Source organism: Cuculus canorus, chromosome 10 (assembly GCF_017976375.1).
Source record: "Cuculus canorus isolate bCucCan1 chromosome 10, bCucCan1.pri, whole genome shotgun sequence".
NCBI classification, from domain to species: Eukaryota; Metazoa; Chordata; class Aves; order Cuculiformes; family Cuculidae; genus Cuculus; species Cuculus canorus.
The window spans coordinates 19,831,352-19,851,197 of record NC_071410.1 but is presented as its reverse complement, the minus strand read 5'-3'; the positions used below and the strand labels follow the sequence as shown (position 1 = coordinate 19,851,197).

Genomic DNA, 19,846 nt, shown 5'->3' with positions numbered 1-19,846 from the left:
GCAACACAAGACCAAACCTTGGTGAACAAAACATGCCAGGCTAGAGCCCATACCTTTGGGCTGACACACTGTATACATCAGGTCCTTCACTAGACAGTCATTAATTAATTCTATTGCTCTATGGTCTCCCTCTTAACGCTTTCAGTACAAGTATTATCTTTTTGCATTTGCAAAACCATCTTCTTTCTTTATTTTTTCCCCACGAAAGCTACTGATTACCTCTCAAATGTCTTAACTTCATGAAAAGTCTTACTTTAAGTGTACATTTTTCCATTCATTTATTTACAGCCATCTTTGCCAAGCTGAAAATTTACACTGAGCTTGAGTTAAATAAAATCAATACATTAAAGAAGAATATCAAAATAGTCACAGAGCCAAAATCTTGGGTAGGATAGCTACAAAAAAATTACTTCTCCATGACATTTCACTTGCCCTTGGGCAAAAATGGTTCATTTTGACATGACAAAATTTAACACCTCTTTTGCTTGCTCTTTCGTTACTCAGACCATGCTAAAAATAGGTACAAGGAGACCAGTTGATGACTAAAGAAAAACATGCTATTTAATCACAGTATGTACATCCAAAATAGAAAGTACAAAGCTGTATTTCAAAATGCATTCACAATGCCACTCTGCCACGGTCAGTGCCAGACGCGAAGTTCTTGTGAGCTACTGGCATAAAAGATATTCCAGCCATGGATAACTCACTGGTAGGCATCAGGGGAAAGAAGACCAGGGGGTCACAGGGTATGCAGAGACAGAAGACCACCCTAAGCAACTGTAGCTCTGCAGCTACTCTTGGCATTCTTTCTTTTCCTACTTACCTTTCCCTCCATCTCCCAACATCTCCTGCATTCCAGGGTGATTCTGACCTTGCTTTCCCAACTTGTTGTGCCGGGCTGACAGGAGATGATTTTCTACATCATTATTTCATATTGAAATGTTCTGTACACAAGGCATTTCAAAGGTGCAATTAGGCCCATTAGCAACATAACTATATTTTACACTTGAGTGAGCAACTTCAGTTCATATTGCACTGAAACTGTCCTTTCATACAGAAATGTGCCTGAGGTTACTGAGGAAGCCTGTGGAAAAGCTAGGAAAACAGCCCTTGGTTGCACAATCCCACTAACTGCAGGACCACCACTTCTCTTCTATTCTTCTATTAAAGCAAAAAGAAATTATTATATTACATTCCTCATTGTTATCCTCCCCACGTTGCTTCATTTTCTGCTTCAAACAGTTCTCTCTCTCTGTAGATTCACCTTGGATCTCAACTTTCCTCACGTTAGAGACGTATTCTCACCAGCGACAAATGCAAAGCTCCCATTCTCAGACTGTGCTGCTGCAATTCTACATTGAGTACAAAGTGTACCACTTGTAGGGGAATATGAGTAATACCATGCTGCTGCTTTAGTACAACTACATCTCTGTACAGAAAAAAAAGGCACAAAACCAGTAAAAAAATAAAAATATCTGTATCTTCTCTTGCTTCTAACAGTGTTCCCAGAGATTAATGGAATTAAAAGAGACAGAATACGATTAAATAAAACGGCAAATGAAGTTTCTTCTTGGTCAAAATCAAGTATAGCATCAGTTTGGCATCTTCCATGTCCTCTGTCAGGGCATTAGTACTTAACATTTAACATCTCTAAAGTGCTGTCTGTCAATTGCCTTATTAACCTGACGCATGCCAGCCCCGTGGGTGGTCTCTATCACCTTGGTGCAGGAAGCTTCCCGATTCTAACAAACACATCCAGCTTTTCTATGGCGTGAATCGGAGGTTATTTCAGTTTTTTCCTCCCTGCCAGCGAGCGCAGTGGCAGCAATCCCTCAATCCACTCATTGGCAGCCGACATCATCTCCTGCCAGAAGGCCACCTCCTCTTGTGTGGAGTCCATCCAGTCCACAGAGATGCCATAGCTCAAACCTGCAAAGAAAATAAAACTACAATGTTGGGAGCTATACAAAGTTTCTACTCCATGCAAAAACACTCAATGCGATGTAACTGTTACAGGTAGTATTTAAAACTACTGACTTCCCCTCAGCGAGTTGCACCCTAAGCACCTCCTGTTCTTCCGCTACTGACCTCCACTTTACTCTGGAGTTCAGAATGAAGTCCATGTATAAGCCACAAAATGGAAGAACCCCAAACCTAACCTGCCAAGGAAAATAATATCGGGCTCAAGCCCTTTCTGCATCTTTTGGAACGGCAAAGAAAGCCTAAAAGGCCCCTTAAAAGATTTTCTTGTAGATGAGGTGTGGTATTTGTCAAAATTCTCTTGCTCTACACTTCGTATATATAGGAATCAAACATACAATAGCAGAGAAGTGTGTACGTTAATTCTAAGTTGATTATTCAATCAAGTTTCACATGCCAACTACTTGTTGATGAGATAAAGGTCTAAATTTGGATCACAGCTTTTCTTAGAGTAGATAAACTTTGTATCTTGCTTATGAGCTTATTGTTGTTGCCCCTTCCTCCGGATAGCTCACAGCCACTCCAGTGACATGTTAGAGACTGAAAACAGAGAACACAGGCAAATCCAATTATTGAAGGTGCACCTATAAGGCAGATCTTCCAGCTACTAAGATATGCTCAAGGAAGAGTAACCCTTTAGTGTAACAACCCAAAATCTTTTGTTTGACTTGCATCTCTCAAAGAGCCCTCGTGCATGACAATAAAAGTTTAGAAAATCTTAGATATCCCACTTAAAAAAATACAAAGATGAACATGCTATCTGTTAAAGCCTAGGCATGGAAAGCTAGGACAGGATGTTTAGAGAGGAACAAATCTTCATGTTTTACAGCTGGACAATGGGAGATGGTCCCATTTGGTCTTTACAACTTCGGCTTACAAATACCGGAGTTTTCCTAACTTCAAGGATGAGGAACCCCACTGAGGTAAAACCCTTCCAGTTAAGCACGGCTCCAAGTCCTCCGAAGTGGAATCTCATACCATCAATTCCCAGATACACTGGGAGACCCCAGTGGAGCAAATGGCACCTCTGCTGAGGTCAGACAGAACAAAAAAGCAATAGTAAGACTTCAGTGTACACTCTTCCACTTTGTGATTTAATTCTAGCACTCTCAGTACTGACTGCCCACTAGCTCAACCAGTGTAGCGTGCCCCGTTTTTCAAACATTAGTTATTCTTGATATTAAAGCATTTTGAGGGAGGAGCTGATGTGGACAAAGTCACCAGGTGGTGCTGTCCCACATGGCATTCAAGTTCATCTCTGAGCACCCTTCCCTGGGAGGGGCAGCAATATAATGTTGATTCGTAACACAGGAAAACAGGCTGCAACAGCAGGAAAACTCTCTGATGGACCCAAGGAGATTCTGGAGTTTTGCCAGACCTCAGAGCTGATGTTGGCAGAAAATGTGAGAAGAGGGTTGCTGTCATGGTACCAAGGCCTCCTGCATCCCAGACACAGCACAAGTACCAAGACTCTCGCCAGTTCCTGAGACTCCCTACCCCTGATTTGTTCCCCAACAAGAAAATGCTCTGCAACTTCTCACTACATCTTGTATCTCAGCAATAAGGAAACAGCATTCATTTAATGTAAGGAAAATCACTTACCTGTCCCGAGGCCCAGCCTGATTCCTCCAAGGAAATGGTTGGTAAGTTTTTCATGATCCCACACAGTCAGTTCAACACAAGCATCCTTTAGATCCTCTGTATGAAAGCCATCATATACAATAGTGTGATTGAAAACAGGGTTTGTGTCTCTTTTTATGACTCGGGTCTTTTGGTAACTCTTCTTACTGGTGTCTGGGAGCACATAGCTTTGAGAGGAGAAAAAATACAGTATGTAGTACAGAATATCACCTGAGATTTGCATTGTTCCTGCAAAGTTTCTCAGCCTTAACAAACCTCAGTTCTGAAGAAAGGAGGAATTGGATCTCAGCATAAGTGTGTGCAGACACACACTTGTGTGCAGACACAATGGGAAGTGTTCATAATTCCCAAATGAAACTTCTTTTGCCAAGAAAATCCATTTTAAAAGCAAACACTTTCTGAAAGGTGGGTACTTGCTTAAAATGTTCAGCCTTTGGCATTTTTATTTTTCAAACTGACATCATACATAAAAAAATGGACATTACTTCCACATATTTCTATTTTCATAAACTTTCATCTCTTAGATATCTAGAGGACATTTCAAAATGGTCTGTTAGACTTGTTAAGTAGCAAAACTTTCTGCAGGTGAACTCCGTAAGGATTTAAAATATACAGAAAACATGGTGGGCACTTCAAAGTGCTGAAAAACTCTCAAAATCCCCTTAAAAGAATTTTAATTTTCTGGAATATTTGCAATATCTTTTCCCAAATAATAGGAGAACTAATGTTGCAGGCTGCAGAGAACAGGCATGTCCTAAATTCTGGGAAAGATCAAAGCAGGATCCAACTGGATCAGAACTGTCAGTTCTGGTGGATCCCTAACAAATTCCCAAAGTTTGCATGCAAGCCCATACCAAGGCAAAATTCACAACACCACGTGAACACGCTGGGCCCAGATATTACTTTCACTCAGATGTTATTGAGGTAAATCAATGAGTGAGTCACAGACAGTGACTGACCAACAGCTTCATCACACCAAAGAATCTCCTAATGTGGCCACAAGTGAATAACAAGGGCAATTCCCTTCTACAGAGCCCAGAGCAATGTGAAGGCTTTACAGTATGGAAGCACAGGTAGAAAAGAGAAGTAAACCTGATAGAAGAAAACACACTGCTTTGTGGAGGCACACAGCCAAGATCAAAGCTAGGACCATGCTCACGCACTTACCATTTCACAAAGGAATCAACTCCAGAGGGACGCAACTGCAGCAGGTCCTTGACATCTTTGACCCAAATGTGAACTTCGCCAGAGGGAGGATTCTTAGGACCTGCCATTTAGAAGAGAAAACCTTTGTGCCAGCATAATACTTAGCAAAATTACAGGCTTCCTCTCCAGGGGCCCAAGGGCACAGCAACATGACTTCTCTGCATAGTCACTTCTTCATGAGCTCTGCACCGCCCTGCCTGGCTGCCACAGCATGGCTACCAGCCCCATCACACCTGCAGCTGCAGAGGGCTTCAGATACTCTGCTGCTGCTGCATTGGAACAGCAAAGGAGAAGGAAATGCTGGGTAAACCCAACTTTGTGACTGCCCTGCAGTGTGTTGCTGCTACCACACCACAGCGCCCTACACTGCCCACACTACTCATAACAGCTGATGAGCATGAGGTTGTCAAACCCTTCCTCTCTTCCCAACACTGTCCCAATATATCACAGAATCATCAAATGGCTTGGTTTGGAAGGGATCTCAAAGCTCATCCAGTTTCACACACATCCCCCACCCCGGCCCCAGGCAGAGACACCTTCCACTGGATCAGGTTGCTCAAAGCCTCATCTAACCTGACCTTGAAAACCTCCAGGGATGGGACAGCCACAACTTCTCTGGGCAACGTGTGCCAGGGCCTCACCATCTACATGTCAAAACCAGATTCAGGCTGCAGGCAGTGCTACCAAGCGCTGCTGGTTGTGCCTCTGTGGTGATCTCTAAGATCTTGCTTTAATGAGGTTACTCTTTAACCAGCCCTTAAACAGATGAGGCATTGCAAATTGTATGCCTGCAGATGGGCAATACTTAATGCATGAAACACATTTTACCTAGGCTTCCTGGAGGGACGTACTTAATAGACAAATTCATCACTCCTCGATGATCCACCCCGTTAACAGCAGAAAGGCTCTGAAACACAAAGAGTTACAATTGACTAAATGATGGATTGTGTAAACATAGCAAGGCAAAGAGCTCTCGAGTTCAACAGCAGGGCACAAACTGACAAATTCTGATTTTGCATGGTTGGGACAGCCTGTTCTCAAGGCAGCTCCTTTCTCCGTGGCTTTGTTCTCAAACTCAGTCCCCTCTCAAACTCAAAAGCCAGAGGATTGAGCACAAGAGCACAGACACGTCCAGCTGGACATAGTTAAGCATCTTAGTTCTGAAAGACAAAAGTCCTTTATTGTCTTAAAAGAGACCTTAAAACAGACCTCTGAACCCAGCAGCATGCAGGACCCTGTACAGGCTTTACTAAACGTGGCACCTGAGCATTTACCTCTCAAGACAGATCCAACTGCATCACCTAGTACACTGCTGTCTATTTTTAAGGGATGGTCCTTACGTGAGTAGAGAGAGAAGCAAAGTCGCGTAAGACTTTCTGTTGATTAATGTCAATCACATTTATGAAAGTGTCTCCACAGAGCAGTCACCAAATAAGACCCGAGAAGTCCCGTGTTCACAGCTGAATATGGCATTAATGTGTCCAGGGATTGTGGGTGTTTTACTGTTCTTCCTTAGGTACAATTCAGGCTGTTCTGCTTCACCAGACCACCTGAGACCCCAAAGGAGTCAAGGATTGCTGCTACCCCTGAAGGCAGCAGGGCTGTGCTAGGAAGTGAGACTGCAGTTGAGACACACTTACTCGGGGCTTCAGCGGGTACCAGTTGAGTTTCCTGTTGCTCCAGTCCCAGCTGGCCAAGTCTATTTCGATCTCTCCCAGGAAACTGTTACGTCCCAGTGGGTCATTGTGCCAAACAGAGAGATTTAATTTTTGGATCAGCAGTACCATTTTCTCTATTTTATACTAGAGGAAGAAAGAGAAGTCAGGTTGTTCATTTTTTTCTTTCGTTTTCTTCATAGTCAGAAATAAACTTCTCAAAAGCTTGAATAAGCTCTGAGACACTCAAACCCACTCCACACATGCACTAATGGAATGGCCCCACTCTGAACATCTCTTTTTTTTAGCCTTCAGCAACGCTACTACACTGACAAAGCTTTTCCACTGAGCACAGGGCAACCTAGCCCTCCATTCATCATAGGGCAAACCCAATATTCTTTCAAGAATTACAAACTCATGCCTTAATGGCCTAAAGCTCCCCCAGGGGAGGTTCAGGCTGGACATCAGGAAAAAATTTTTCACGGAAAGGGTCATTGGGCACTGGAACAGCTGCCCAGGGAGAGGGTGGAGTCACCTTCCCTGGAGGTGTTTAAGGAACGGGTGGATGAGATGCTGAGGGGCATGGGTTAGGGATTGTTAGGAATGGTTGGACTCGATGACCCAGTGGGTCCTTTCCAACTTAGTGATTCTATGCCCAAGCAATGTCAAATAATCCTCCAGGCTTGGATGAATAAGATCACAAAATGAAGACCTTTCTTTCTGGTCCCACACCTTGTGACTGCGCACCGGGGAGGGAAGAAGAACACCCCTCACTCTGGCTGAAGACAGCACATGCTGCAGGTCCCTACCTCATCCAAAGATCACTGCAGTTTTGACAGAGAAACCTTGGGTGCCACACAAATGGGTGCAGAGAAACCTTTAACATCTCCACCTTCACAAAACCAAGGGATGAGCAGTGCAGTGTTGGCAGGAGGCAGGTGAAAAAGCCTGGCCGAGAAGGCACGCTCTTTCCGGTAGATGGGTGCCTGCTACAACACCCGTTTTCAGAATATGTATTTGTTCTTACCCGTAGCACCTCGTTGTAAATGGGATTCACTGTCCTCTTCTTCACTGAGGTTTTCCTCTTACCCATTCTAGCTTTGTCTGGGAGCAGGTAAGTTTTAACATACCTGGAAAAGACAACAAACTCCAGCTGGATATTGTTCCATATTGCCAAGCTCTAATTAACGGGCAACACAGGTAAACAGTGACATGGGAACAAAAGACCTAGTGTTGAGTCTTTGAAGGCAAAATTAATTAAGAGACACGCTCAGATATTAACTTGGTTTGCATGTGAAGTTATAAACCTCACTGGAGATGAGTGGATGCCCCAACATTCAGAGCAGGCAGTTGTCTAAGCAATAAGGGAAGCCAGGAAGGCCATTTTCTGAAATGCCCATAACTATAGCATCCTTGTGCACTCAAAATCAGAGTGAAATTGGAGAGGAGGAAAGAGATGGAATGTCTTTAAGTCTTAGGATTCAAACCTGAGCTCCTTTTCATCATCTTTCAAACCAGAGATCACTAACCTCTGTATATTGTGCCCCAAACAGCACTTCTTTACGGACTTTCTTTTCACAAAGATATGGGTCTGCATCACCAGAGTTACTACCACAATGTATCACTGTGGGGAGAACAAGTCTCACATGGATGCAAAGAGAACATATTCCAGTAATAACAGGAACTGTCTTTGTAGTGATCAAAGCTTTCTCAGTCTGTTCAAATTTAAGTCTGTGGCAACTTATTTACTGATGCCAACGGCTCCAAAACCATCAGCTAGGAAAGTCCCAACAGTAAGCATGCACTAGAAGCCTGAAGAAAGGAAGAAACCCCGATATCAAAAAAGAGAAAACATACGGAAAAAATCCTCCAGAACACATAGTTCAGCAATAGAGAAGTCATAAGGCACCAAAGAGTCACTCACGGGTCAGATCTGCCTTTCTTCTCATCCACAACAGCCAAGTCCTTGCACTGTGACACATGAACCTGGAACTCCCGGTTCTTCTCATCATAGTCTAGAGCAAACTCAACAGTACCTTGGGCATCCACACTCCCAAAATCGCCGCTGTAGACACTGAGCACACTGCCACTCACCTGCCAGGTGGAAGAGCAAGGTCACCATCAATGAAATAGGCACTCTCCTGACTTGGCTTCTGGACAAAGGCAATAGTCTGAAAAACGCATTCCCAGAGAAATAATCTGCAATTTCTCTGGTTGTGTAGTCTTTTGTCCTTGACACAGAAATGGTACAAGCCTGCAGCTGCGCTCAAACAGGCCAGGGTTGGGAAACCTGCAATGAGGGTCTCACAAGGATGTGCTACCCTAGACCAGGACTTAGAAGCACTATTCTCCTAAATGCTCAATAAACACAGAGGATTTTTCACACCTGAATTCCAAAACTTCAGAAAATAGAGTCAAATATTACGGGGGGACAGGCACACAAATCTCTTCTCCTTCCCTAGTACAGTCATGAATGTTTATTAAAAATATTTCTCTAGTAATTATCCCAATTCTTCTCTGTCTTCCCTGACTTCATTTGGTTCTGAATGTCATTCTATTACAGCCTACAAGAACCTGCTAAACATCTCCTCTCAGTCCTTGGAGCTGCCTTTACCACCCCATCAGGCTACCCAGACCAGAGGAGGAACCTGAGCAAGATTTTCAAGAACACCTGTGTGACTTGGACACAAAAGGCTTATTTATGGCTCCCAGACTCTCCAGACTAGGAGAATGACTCATGTGCCCCAAAGTTCAAGGGCTTTTTAAACATATTTATCTATGTTCATGACCTTTCCCTACCACTTTTATTTCACATATATTCTTTAAATCTCACATATAGACCTCTAACATAGATACCATCTCGCACAGACACCTCTAACAGGAATACAGCAAAAGCAAGCACTTTTAAGCAGTCCCCCACAAAACACTGCCTCTAAGGAATCTTTTAAAAATGCTCAACTAAACACACTCAGCTCTTTTCAGCTTTCCTCAGAAGCTGAAGCTCTAAATCATGCTTTTGCTGTCGAGTTCCCTGGACTTTGCTGATAAGGTGAAGGATGAGCTTGCAGAGGGCACCCATCTGCCGTCCCAGCTTTTTTAGAGCTAGACCACAAACATATCACTTAATAGCCGTGTGCCATCTAAAAAAAAAGGACCTCCCTCTCTCCTGCACTCTGCCAGGCTTCAGAGAATCCGCACTCCCGAGCGGAGCTATCGCTTACTGTGAATTTGTGTAACAGTGACCCAGTGGGTCTTTAATTTGAGATGGTACCTGGAGATCCTCCTTTAACACAAGTAAGTAATTAACCATCACCATTCTTTTAATAATGTACCATGCAGAAACTAACTGGATACTCCGGAGGCCACATCACCAGTACCAGTCTAAATGCAGTGTCACTGCATCCAACCGAGAAACCCTATCTATCGAGATGTACGCATTAAATACCTACCGAGGAGACAGAAGCCATGTCAGACGAGTGGCTGCCAATGCTAGGCGTCTTTTTGTGCTTGTTAAACTGGAAGCTGATTTCCGAAGCCGTGTCTGACTCAGTCTGCTCAGAAAATAACAAGCATCTTTAAGCTCTGCTGTACAAGCACTATGGAACACTACAGAGAAAAACCAATAGCTCAGCAGAGTCCCATTAAGCAGCGATCGGAATTGCGGAGAAGAGCACAGGGAGTCTCCCCAGAGGCATTCCCTCTGACCGGCAGCGAACGTCATCATTAACTGCCTCCAAACAGAGCTGTATGCAACCTCCTGGGCACTTAAGAAGAGCATAGAACACTGAGGTTTGAGACAGAGGGAAACACTAAAACTCCTCCAGGGTAGAAGGGCTGGTCTAGGTTACTGTGGACTTTCTTCTTAAGGCTTTTCTCATTTATTTATGACATAACCAAGGCATGCTCTAAAGCAAGTACGGCCCGTATAAAGGATATACAGTTTCATGAAAACAATTGCCATTTAGGGCATGCTGTGAATATTACTCCAGCCATTTCTGTTATCTAGCCTACCTCAGACAACAGGAGAGGAGAGGATCTGCTCAGCTCCTTGACTCTTTCAGGTTCAAGAAGCTGATGGGGTATCAAATGAGGCTTATTGTATGCTGTAGGTACAAGTAAAAAAAGGCGTTGAAATACCTTGTCAATTCAAAACATATAAGAAAGTCACATTTTTGTTTAAGGGCACAATGAAGGAGGAAAAGCTCATGGGAGGCACCAGAGTACCACCTACTTGCCCCACCCCGTCATCTGCCATTGAAGCTGACCCTTCTCAAGAAAAAAAAATGCTAAGCAATGTCTTAAAGATATTTTCAACATTTTCCTTCGATGTGTAGGAGTGTGCAAACTCCCTCTGGTGGCTAATTTAATTCACTTATTAGCCTAAGGATGTGTATCTTGCTTGTACCACCTTCTCTGTGTAGATTTAAGTTAGACTAAAACCATACAGATCTGCTGCCTTGTCAAAGAAACCAAACATGCTCACATTTTCACCTTGTAGCACATTTCCTGGTAGAAAAAAGCTGGATATGCTCTAAGTGCCATTACCTTTCCTCTGGCATTGCCTTCCCAGCCTTCTCACCTCAGTCCTGGCAGACCTCGCCTTACCACTTTGCTTTTGGGCAAGCCCTTAGCTGTCCTCTTGGGCTTGCCACTTTTCACCGTTTGGGGACTGTTACTGTCTTTCTTGGCTACAGAGGCTGCTGCTGCCCTTCTTCAGCCCCCCTTCCTCGGCTGCAGCCTTCTTGTGCTTCCTGGTGGCACAGACAGCTTTCTCAGCCATAAGATTCTCCAGCTTTGCTGCTGTTTTCTTGGTTGCCTTCTCCTTAGTTTCTCTTGGTTTCTCAGGGAGGAACTGTCACCATAAAACATGTCCCAGCTGGTAGCTGGGGAGATCAGCCCAGCAAACAGGGTCTGTTTTGGGTGAGGCAGGATGCACAAGCCCAGCCAGCGTGTAACAGGAGTCTGCAGCACTCTCACATGCTGGACACAAAGCCTGGCACCTCTGATTAATCCATGGCACAGGCTGACATGCAGCTCCTGCAGTACTCGGTGGGGTAAGAGGAGAGATGGGTACGGGCTGCTTGCCATCCCTTTGAAGCCCATGTGGGTTTTGCTGAAGACACCGAGTAACACACTATCAATCTAGCTGCAATTTCCTGGCTCTGAATTTAATTTTAGGCACTACAAGTTCTCTAATTTGATGATAAAACAACATGTAATTTTCCCTTCCTGGTGGTGCATTCACAGAAGCAGCAGCAGAACTTGGGTGTAATGTATCACCTTCAGGGAATGTAAACTAAAAAAACGAGAAAGAAAGACATTACTCACTCTCTGTGGTTGTGTAAATGTTCACCATGCTCTTTGCAAGATTCGTGCTATTTGCTCGGGCCAATGCCCGAGCAGCAGGAGAATGATCCCCACCTTCCTCTGGAATACAGGAAAAGCCAAATCAACATTGTAAATAAATAAACAAACACAAATGGGCACCGTGTCAACAAGCATGGGTATGTGTTTCTCCTGGCTTGTTCCCTCTGCTTCGAGCACATTGCAATTATATTACACAGGGCTGCTTTCAGAGAATAACTCTTCACGCTAGGATGGGAAACGTAAACACTGGATTAACCCAGCCCCTAAAACAGACCAGCACTCACAATGAGCTGCCAGTGCAACACACCCATTTGATAATATCATCTTGAAACGAATGCGATAATAAGGCAAAACCCCTCAGATCTGTAAGAATGACTTGATACTGAAAGGCAATATTTACATTTACCTGAAGTGCAACTCAGGATTTCTATAGAAATATTACATGAGGTAGGAAACAAGCCAAGCAATGACACAGTTAAAACAAAATCAGATGGATCTATGGAAAAATCCTTTCAAACAGGTCTTATCCAGGTACACGAGGACAGGAAACTTGGAAAAAGGAGATAAGATGCTCTCTCTTCCTAGGTCTGTGCTTGGCAGAGAGCAGACCTGCGGGCAATCAGAGCCCACGTGTAAAATGAATTTCAATTAATACATGGTTAATTTTGCACAGAGTAACATTGGCTACAACAGCCTGTCAAACCCAGAAGAAGAGGTCGATGAAGTGGTGATACTATTGACACCATCACTATCAGAATCCAGAAAGATCAAACTCCTTATTCAACCACTTTGGCTGCAGTTTAATCCCCAGTTTCACATGTGCATTCTCAAAAGGCTCAAAACACCACTTAAGCACTGACAGCCAGCAACTACATCAAGGCAGCCTAACAATGTATTTATTAAAAACTTTGCTTCACATTTTGTTTTTTCTATTTGTGTCAGACTTAACCTCTGCTACCAGAAAGAATTCCTCCAGCCCCTCATTTGAAGACAGTATAGTCTTCCCAGTGAGTGACATACAGTCAGTCCCTGCGACCTTGCTGGTGGTAGCGCTAAAGAAAAGCAGGGCTGTCGCAAGCTAAGGTGCTTACAGGGAAGGAACAAGGGCTGCTAGCGGGGCGGAAAGCAAGGTAACACGGCACTGCCCCCTCTACACTTGCACCACGTGACACGAGGTTTATTTCCAGAGCCGTTTGCTAAACACATTCCACACGTGCTAACTCTGGACATATTGCAATATAGGATAAACGGACAAATGAAGGCAACATGCAAAAGGCAGAAGGGCTAGGGAAGACAACAGGCTTAGGGATGACTATTGGGATCTCACAGGGTGCAGTTACAGCCCTCAGTACCTGAGAAAATAGCTGAGTCCATTCCCTGAACAGCTTCCCTCTCTCCGGTTGGTTCACTGGGTGTTGGCTTGTCTGAAGACTCAGATGTTTTTTCCTCGGGTAGCTCTCCATTTATTTCCATGCTGTCGTGAGTGCCCAAATCAGATCTTTCCTCTTTCTCATCATCATTTTCACCATCTGTAAGCACGGGCTCAATCAGTATCTGCACCCTGCTTGCCAGGGAATTTGTTGTGTGCTTGCGCTCTTCTGCCACAATAAACTCGTCTGTAGGCGTCCTTGGCTCATACATGCTGCCAGACACTTCTTTGGTAGGCGACTCGATTTTGACGGAAGGCGCTCGCACAGGCAATCTGGATTTCTTGGAGACACGCTGTGCCGCTTTCTCTTCCTCTGGCACCAGCAGCTTCCTGTTGCTTTCACTGAGCAAGTTATTTCTTGTAACCAGGCCACCTTTGCTCTTGGCATATGTGGATCTAGGAACAAGGGAAACCGAACCCTTCCTTGCAGGGGCTACATAGCTTGGTTCTTCCTCACTAGAAGACAAGGTTATTGTCCTTTTGTAAGGGGTTCTTGCTTTGGTGAAGACACCAGGTTTCTCTTCGCCATCCCTGGACTGCACAGAGAGTGAGCGGCACAGCTTGAACTGCCTACCATCTGCCTCCACCCAGCTTGGATTCTCTGGCAAGTTTCTCACTGTCGCATAGTCTGCTCCCTTCTCCCAGAAGTTCTTCAAGTTCTGAAAGTGTTCACGATTGAGGCCAACATCCTCCTCTTTGTTACTCATTGATGAGATCGTATAGTTCATGCCTTGCTTCACAACCTGGGTGCTTTCTCCCTCTGCAGTCCGAGGTTTGGGGCTTGCTAGCACCTCTCTCTTTGTGAGACTGTTCTCTGCTGGCTCCTTGTGACTCTCAAACTGTTCAGATCTGGGGAAAGTTCTGCTTGGTTTCCTCTTAACTGGTATTTTGCTGGGAGCATAAGTCTCTTCAGGTGGAGTTTTTGCCCCCACTGTGGTACTAGTGGCCCCATCAACAACTTCTTCAGCTGCACTGCTGGGCTGGGGCAGAGCATCTTCTGAAAGCTTAGTGGGCAATGGAGATATTCCATGACCTACAACAACAACAAATGCTCATAGCCTGTCATAGAATCACCAGGTTGGATAGGACCCACGGGATCATCGAGTCCAACCATTCCTAACACTCCCTCTAAACCATACCCCTAAGCACTTCATCCATCCGTTCCTTAAACACTTCCAGGGAAGGTGACTCGACCACCTCCCTGGGCAGCCTGTCCTACCGCATGATATAGGATTTCTCTGGAAGTTGTGGGCTGCAGCTTCTCAGAGTGAAGCCAGAGAGAGTCTCCAGAAACCACCAATACATTCATAATTCTTCCCCGTTTTGAGACTCTATCAAGCCTCCTTCCACCTGAAGAAAGCCCTGAAAACCCCAGCCCTTCTCTGTACAAGAAGACACATAAAAAGTCCTCTAAATTGTTGCTGTGAGTTGGGGAATGGTTTGCAGCTTTGCTTTCAGTTTGCCAACTTTCCTACTGGCTACTTACTATGTACCAAAAATACATTCAAGGCAGGAAAGAGAAGGTAACTTGAATCTCCGAGTTAAGAGTTGTAAGCCAAGCACTCAGTTTAAAATGTACTGAGAGCCAGAAGTTTTATTTATTGGATTTTTTTTTCTTGGTCCCTGCAGCCTTGGACATAATTCATACAAATGTTGGTAGCCCGTTCTTTTATGCCCAGGTGAGAAATACTCTTTGTTATTCATTTGCACACATAAAACAAAGCACCTCGTCTCTCAATGCTGAATAACAAACCCGCCAATGGCTCACTGAACAAAATCCTTACCTTTCCCAGACACATGCAAGCTGTTTGTTGCAGCCACAAATGGCCTTGTTCCAGTGTCACCCTCCGAGGAAGAGACATCATGTATACTGGATCTCTGAATGGAAAAAAAAAAGCCTATCAGTGTATATAAATTGGCAAGACTGGAAAAATGTCTTTTATTGGAGCACAGACAGTCTGTGGAGCCCCTGCCAGTAGGTGAAGACTGTGTGAAGGTCGACAGAATACGGAAACAAATTGCAGAGGCTGTGCCTATACTACCTTGTATGATGCAGATAGTGGGACAGGAAATCTCAGCTTCGCTTTTGGCAAGATTTTAGGCTCCTCTGTGGTATCAAGAGCTGACGTGCTGGATCTGTGGGAAAGAAAAATGCCTGAGCAAGATCATCAGTCATAGTGAAGTGCCTGGTAGTCTTCAACACCATCTCACTTCAGCTTTGCTCAGCTGCTTTGCCACTTTTATCTAGTCATTCAGTCCAATATAAAACTACCCAAATCTGATGCCTTCATTTTTCTCCATGACTGCCTGGAAGGACTGGGGAACATGTTAAATCGCCAGGATGAGTCTCCCACTGCAGTCAGTACAGAACTCGCTCAATAAAACAATGGTATCAGCTTCTAGGTTTATCAAGATGTTCTGGTTATGGGACCAAACCATAGGGAAAATGACAGGAAGCAGTAGTGTCAGAAAAGCCCAAGAGCCATGCAGGAAGGAGATGCGTTTCCATGCTATGGCCCAAGAAGGAACAGGCCATACCATCCAGTTCAGGCCAAAGGCATATCCAGACTCACGGAGGATTTAGAAACTACAGGAATAATTATGACAACAATTGTTAGGGTAAAACTACAGTACAAGATGTAAATCTTCACGCTTGGAATATACATTAATTACTAACTGCCTGGTAAATAAATATAAGAAACACATATCACAGGCAGTTTACTTGACTGTTTCTACATTCTTTGGGAGTCTTTAGCGGTGGCTGCTCTCTAGATGGAGAACAGCAGTCAAGCTGGTAAGATTTTAGATGGCAATGCTTTGTGCTTAGGGTTGAATGAGAAAATCAAAGCAAGCTTTTCAAGATTTAATCACTGGCCCATCCCATTTCCCCTTAAAAAAAAACAGATTAGGACCACTGCAGTGCTGGTAGAGCAGGAGCATCCTGGGCTTACTGACTCTGGATCTGTCATTAGGCAACACCAAATAATCAGCTGCAGTAGGCCTGGAAGTGTTGTCAAGGCCTGTATTTAATATTTAACTAAAGCAATTGCTACCTGTGAAGACTAATTCCTCACTCTGCTGATCAAAAGTGCAAATTAGGTGGGAGCAACAATAAAAGAATATGCGACTATTTTAACAGCTTCTCCAGTCCACGAATATTGAGTGAGGTCACTGATTTGCTCCTTGGAGCACTTTCAGTGGGTCTTTCTGCTCAGTCAGCACAATGTGCAATCCTGCCAAGCCTTGATAGAGACTACTGAGCACTGGACACAGAGGTTGGTACCAGCAGGAAATGAGCGGTTTCCTCAAACAGTTCATTTTGTTAGTGTTGCTCCATGGCAAAAATTAAACAAATAAAACCATAATTACTTTGAAAAAATAACCAGAATATCCTGACACTGGAGACAGCTTCCATTTTATTGACACCTTATCAAATCATGCAGGAAAAGACCTTTCTGGCATAAGCACATTAGCACTCAGTTACCTGGGGACGATTGATATTCTGACAAATCCTGGAAAAAGGATTTTTAAAATCTCCTATATAACTTATTACATATACAGTCTTGGAAACTCAGTTAAAGAGCAGAATTTAATGGGTAGCATTCAATTTTCATTAGAAGTAAGAGCAGCAGCCAGAGCATTGTGTGAGCAGCAGCAGTTACCTTTCCTCTCCTGCACCAGGAGTGAGCTCAGGGAAGGCAGAACTCGGGACAGCTTTGCTTTCCAGGCCCTCCTGGATGTGCTCATCGGCCTCATCTGTAATATAACATAGACAATTGAGAAAAGAATCATAGAAACACAGAATCACTAGGTTGGAAAAGACCTCTTGGATCATCGAGTCCAACCATTCCAAGACATTTGTTTAATCTTGCAATGGTTGGTGTGGTTTTTTTGAGGAAAGAAAAGGCTTGTTAAATGAGCCCCACAGCACAAACCCTGCGGATCTAACAGGAGATGGCTGATGGGGGCTCTGCTGTGTCACCGCGCTCCCCACACTGAACCCATGGCTCTGAGAGGCCGAAGTGAGCTGCCTAACGCCTGACTCACGCCAGAAGCTGTCGCATCACTGGAAACCTTCACAGGACACTGTCGTGGCTGTCAATAAGGTTAATCCGTTCCAGGACTTAAATTCAGCCATTTCCTGTTTTGACTCAAAGTCATCTTATCTTGGCAAAAAAAGGAGGAGGCCAACAGAGTTAATGAGGAGTGCCCTGTTATTTTTACTGGCACGAGGCTCAGCTATGTCTTCTGAGCTCTCAAGGACCCTAAGGAAAAAACAATGTAAAACGGTAACCTTTAGAGCAGCCTGCCAGGGTATAAAGTTGCATTAGACATTTTGCTGGCAAACATGCTTTCTTGCTACTGCAAAATCAAAAGAATTAAATGCCCAAACGTGAAAGAAAAACTAACATTAGTCTGATTAACAACATCCACACGTATTTGTTCACGTGCAGCTGGGTCTATTTCAAAGAGTAAATTCACCTGTTACAAAAACTGCCAAATCTCTCCATGACATATTTCATTACACAATACAATAGAAGCAGAGGCTCAAAGGATTCAGAAGTGACATTAAATAATATAGCTTCGCTTGTTATCTGGTTAGAGAACTGCACTAAGCCCAAGAGCAGATCTGTCCTACAGACAGGCTGTGAATTCAGTATCACGCTGGTGCTGCCCACGTGGTGCCATCCAGCATCAGCACAGTCAGTCTGCAAATAACAGTGATATCCCAAGATGGAGCTTCATTCTCCCTTGCCTGTGCTTCCCCATGGAGAAAAATGCTGCAGTCCCAACTCTTTCTTCCCACCTAGCGCCTGGCCTTGCGTGTAGGGGACCACAGGAGGCACTGCTTGGGGCTGTCTGCACTAGGACCGTGTGTCTGGCACACACAAGATGGCACTTGGAATCATAGAATAGTTTGGGCTGGAAGGGACCTTAAAGATCACCCAGTTCCCACCCCACCCCCTGCCATGGGCAAGGACATCCTACTGGATCAGTTTGCTCCAAGCTCCATCCAACCTGGCCTTGATGACCTCCAGGGATGGGGCAGCCACAGCTTCCCTGGGCAACCTGGGCCAGGGCCTCACCACTCTCACAGTGAAGTAATTCCTCCTTATGTCTAGGCTAAGTCTGCCCCTCTCCAGTTCACAGCTATTGCCCCTTGTCTCCAGCGTAACCCCGTGGTTTCCACAGCGCTGGGAAGTCGAGGATTCACTCTTGCTGGAAGACACAAGTCTAGGAAATGGAAATGCTGATGTGCAAAACCCATCACTGGACATTGTTTCAAGAGAGACAAGCTCCGGCACGGCTGGTGGCACGTGCAGGCCACGTCATGTGCAGACATGGGAAGGCATGCTAAGCGTTTATTTATACAGTGAGCCACATTCTCTTCTTCTGCCCTGGACCTGAAGGAGGGCAATGGCAGCAGGTAGCTGCTCTGCAAGTAGAGGAACCAAACACACAGCTCCTACGTTTTCCCTCTGCCTATCATGGTTGAAAAGACCTTTACAAGCGAAGACTGCATTCATTTCTCACCTCACTTTCAAAGGCATTGCATCATACTCACTTTTCAGCGACACTTCCCCCTCAGACAGAGCCCCCCACTCCCAGCTGGTAGAGGCAGCAGAAGATGTTTGCTTCCTCCCATCCAAATCACTGCCCTTCAAAATGGCTCAGCCACTGACACAGCTATACTTGGCTTTATTAACCTCAAAAAAATAGGTTATTAGTACATTATAATCCATCAAGACAAGCAAAATGCCTTTGCTAACTTTAGGATGAGACAGAATAACAAGCAAATTCCAACAAAAATTAATAGTGGCCTGATCAGTTTAACTTGTCCATAGATCTTTTATATACATATGTACAGTGGCACTCCTGCTCTAACACTTTAGCTGCTTTACTCATTTCCTGTTACACTAAAACATAGACACTCCACACTTGGGGAAAACACGGCTAACTGTACCATCGGGGCTGACTTGCCTCAGTGCGTGGATAAAATGGTCTCTCTCCTAGATGATTTTTAGATCTCATCCATCGTACACAAGATGAAGGAGAAGTTATCACCAAATTCATCCACCTGTGCTGCCCTGCACGCTGTAGTTTAAATATAGGGTATCTATGTATTTCATAGATTTCTATTACTTCCAGTCACTACTGTTATCTACTATAATCAACACCAACTGTGCAGACCCTTAGGGATCCACGCAATCCCTCCAGAAAAGGTCACCCGGCATTTTTCCTGTGCAGGCGTGAATTTCCACACCTCCTCAGCCCACTAACCATGCAAAGGGAATGCCAGTAATTATGTCGGTGGGTTTTTCCTTGCAGGAATTTTCTCATTTCACTCCCTACCAGTCATCAAAGACTTAACTCGAGATTAACAGTCTTGGAGTCGTGAACATGTTACGCTGATTGGGCTAAATTATCCCTTGAAAGCCAACAGAAGATGAATGACTCTGATCTTCCCAGAAGAATAAAAAAGGTTTTAAGACAGCAAGCAAGAGCACTTCTCTCCTCTACTGCAGGCTGAATGTGAGCTGTGCTGCCAAACTCTTTGTAAGAGGCC

The 19,846-nt window shown here is 44.4% G+C and overlaps 1 protein-coding gene across 4 annotated transcripts in view; it reads right to left on the bottom strand.

The window, feature by feature from the left end:
• Positions 1-247: 247 nt before the first annotated feature.
• LOC104060503 (synaptotagmin-like protein 2) overlaps positions 248-19,846 on the bottom strand; it is a 58,321-nt gene continuing 38,722 nt past the window's right edge. For 3 of the 4 annotated variants that reach the window (XM_054075735.1, XM_054075733.1, XM_054075734.1), the window contains exons 4-17: positions 16,941-17,034; positions 15,321-15,414; positions 15,063-15,156; positions 13,202-14,311; positions 11,811-11,909; positions 10,494-10,585; positions 9,932-10,033; positions 8,407-8,576; positions 7,510-7,612; positions 6,468-6,629; positions 5,656-5,734; positions 4,789-4,888; positions 3,583-3,788; positions 248-1,929 (exon numbers count right to left, since the gene is read on the bottom strand). In XM_054075735.1, coding sequence (XP_053931710.1) covers positions 1,784-1,929; positions 3,583-3,788; positions 4,789-4,888; positions 5,656-5,734; positions 6,468-6,629; positions 7,510-7,612; positions 8,407-8,576; positions 9,932-10,033; positions 10,494-10,585; positions 11,811-11,909; positions 13,202-14,311; positions 15,063-15,156; positions 15,321-15,414; positions 16,941-17,034 — 2,651 coding nt within the window. In that variant the 3' untranslated portion in view covers positions 248-1,783. Of the gene's footprint in view, positions 1,930-3,582; positions 3,789-4,788; positions 4,889-5,655; positions 5,735-6,467; positions 6,630-7,509; positions 7,613-8,406; positions 8,577-9,931; positions 10,034-10,493; positions 10,586-11,810; positions 11,910-13,201; positions 14,312-15,062; positions 15,157-15,320; positions 15,415-16,940; positions 17,035-19,846 lie in introns of those variants that run through there. The other variant, XM_054075736.1, reaches the window with a different exon arrangement.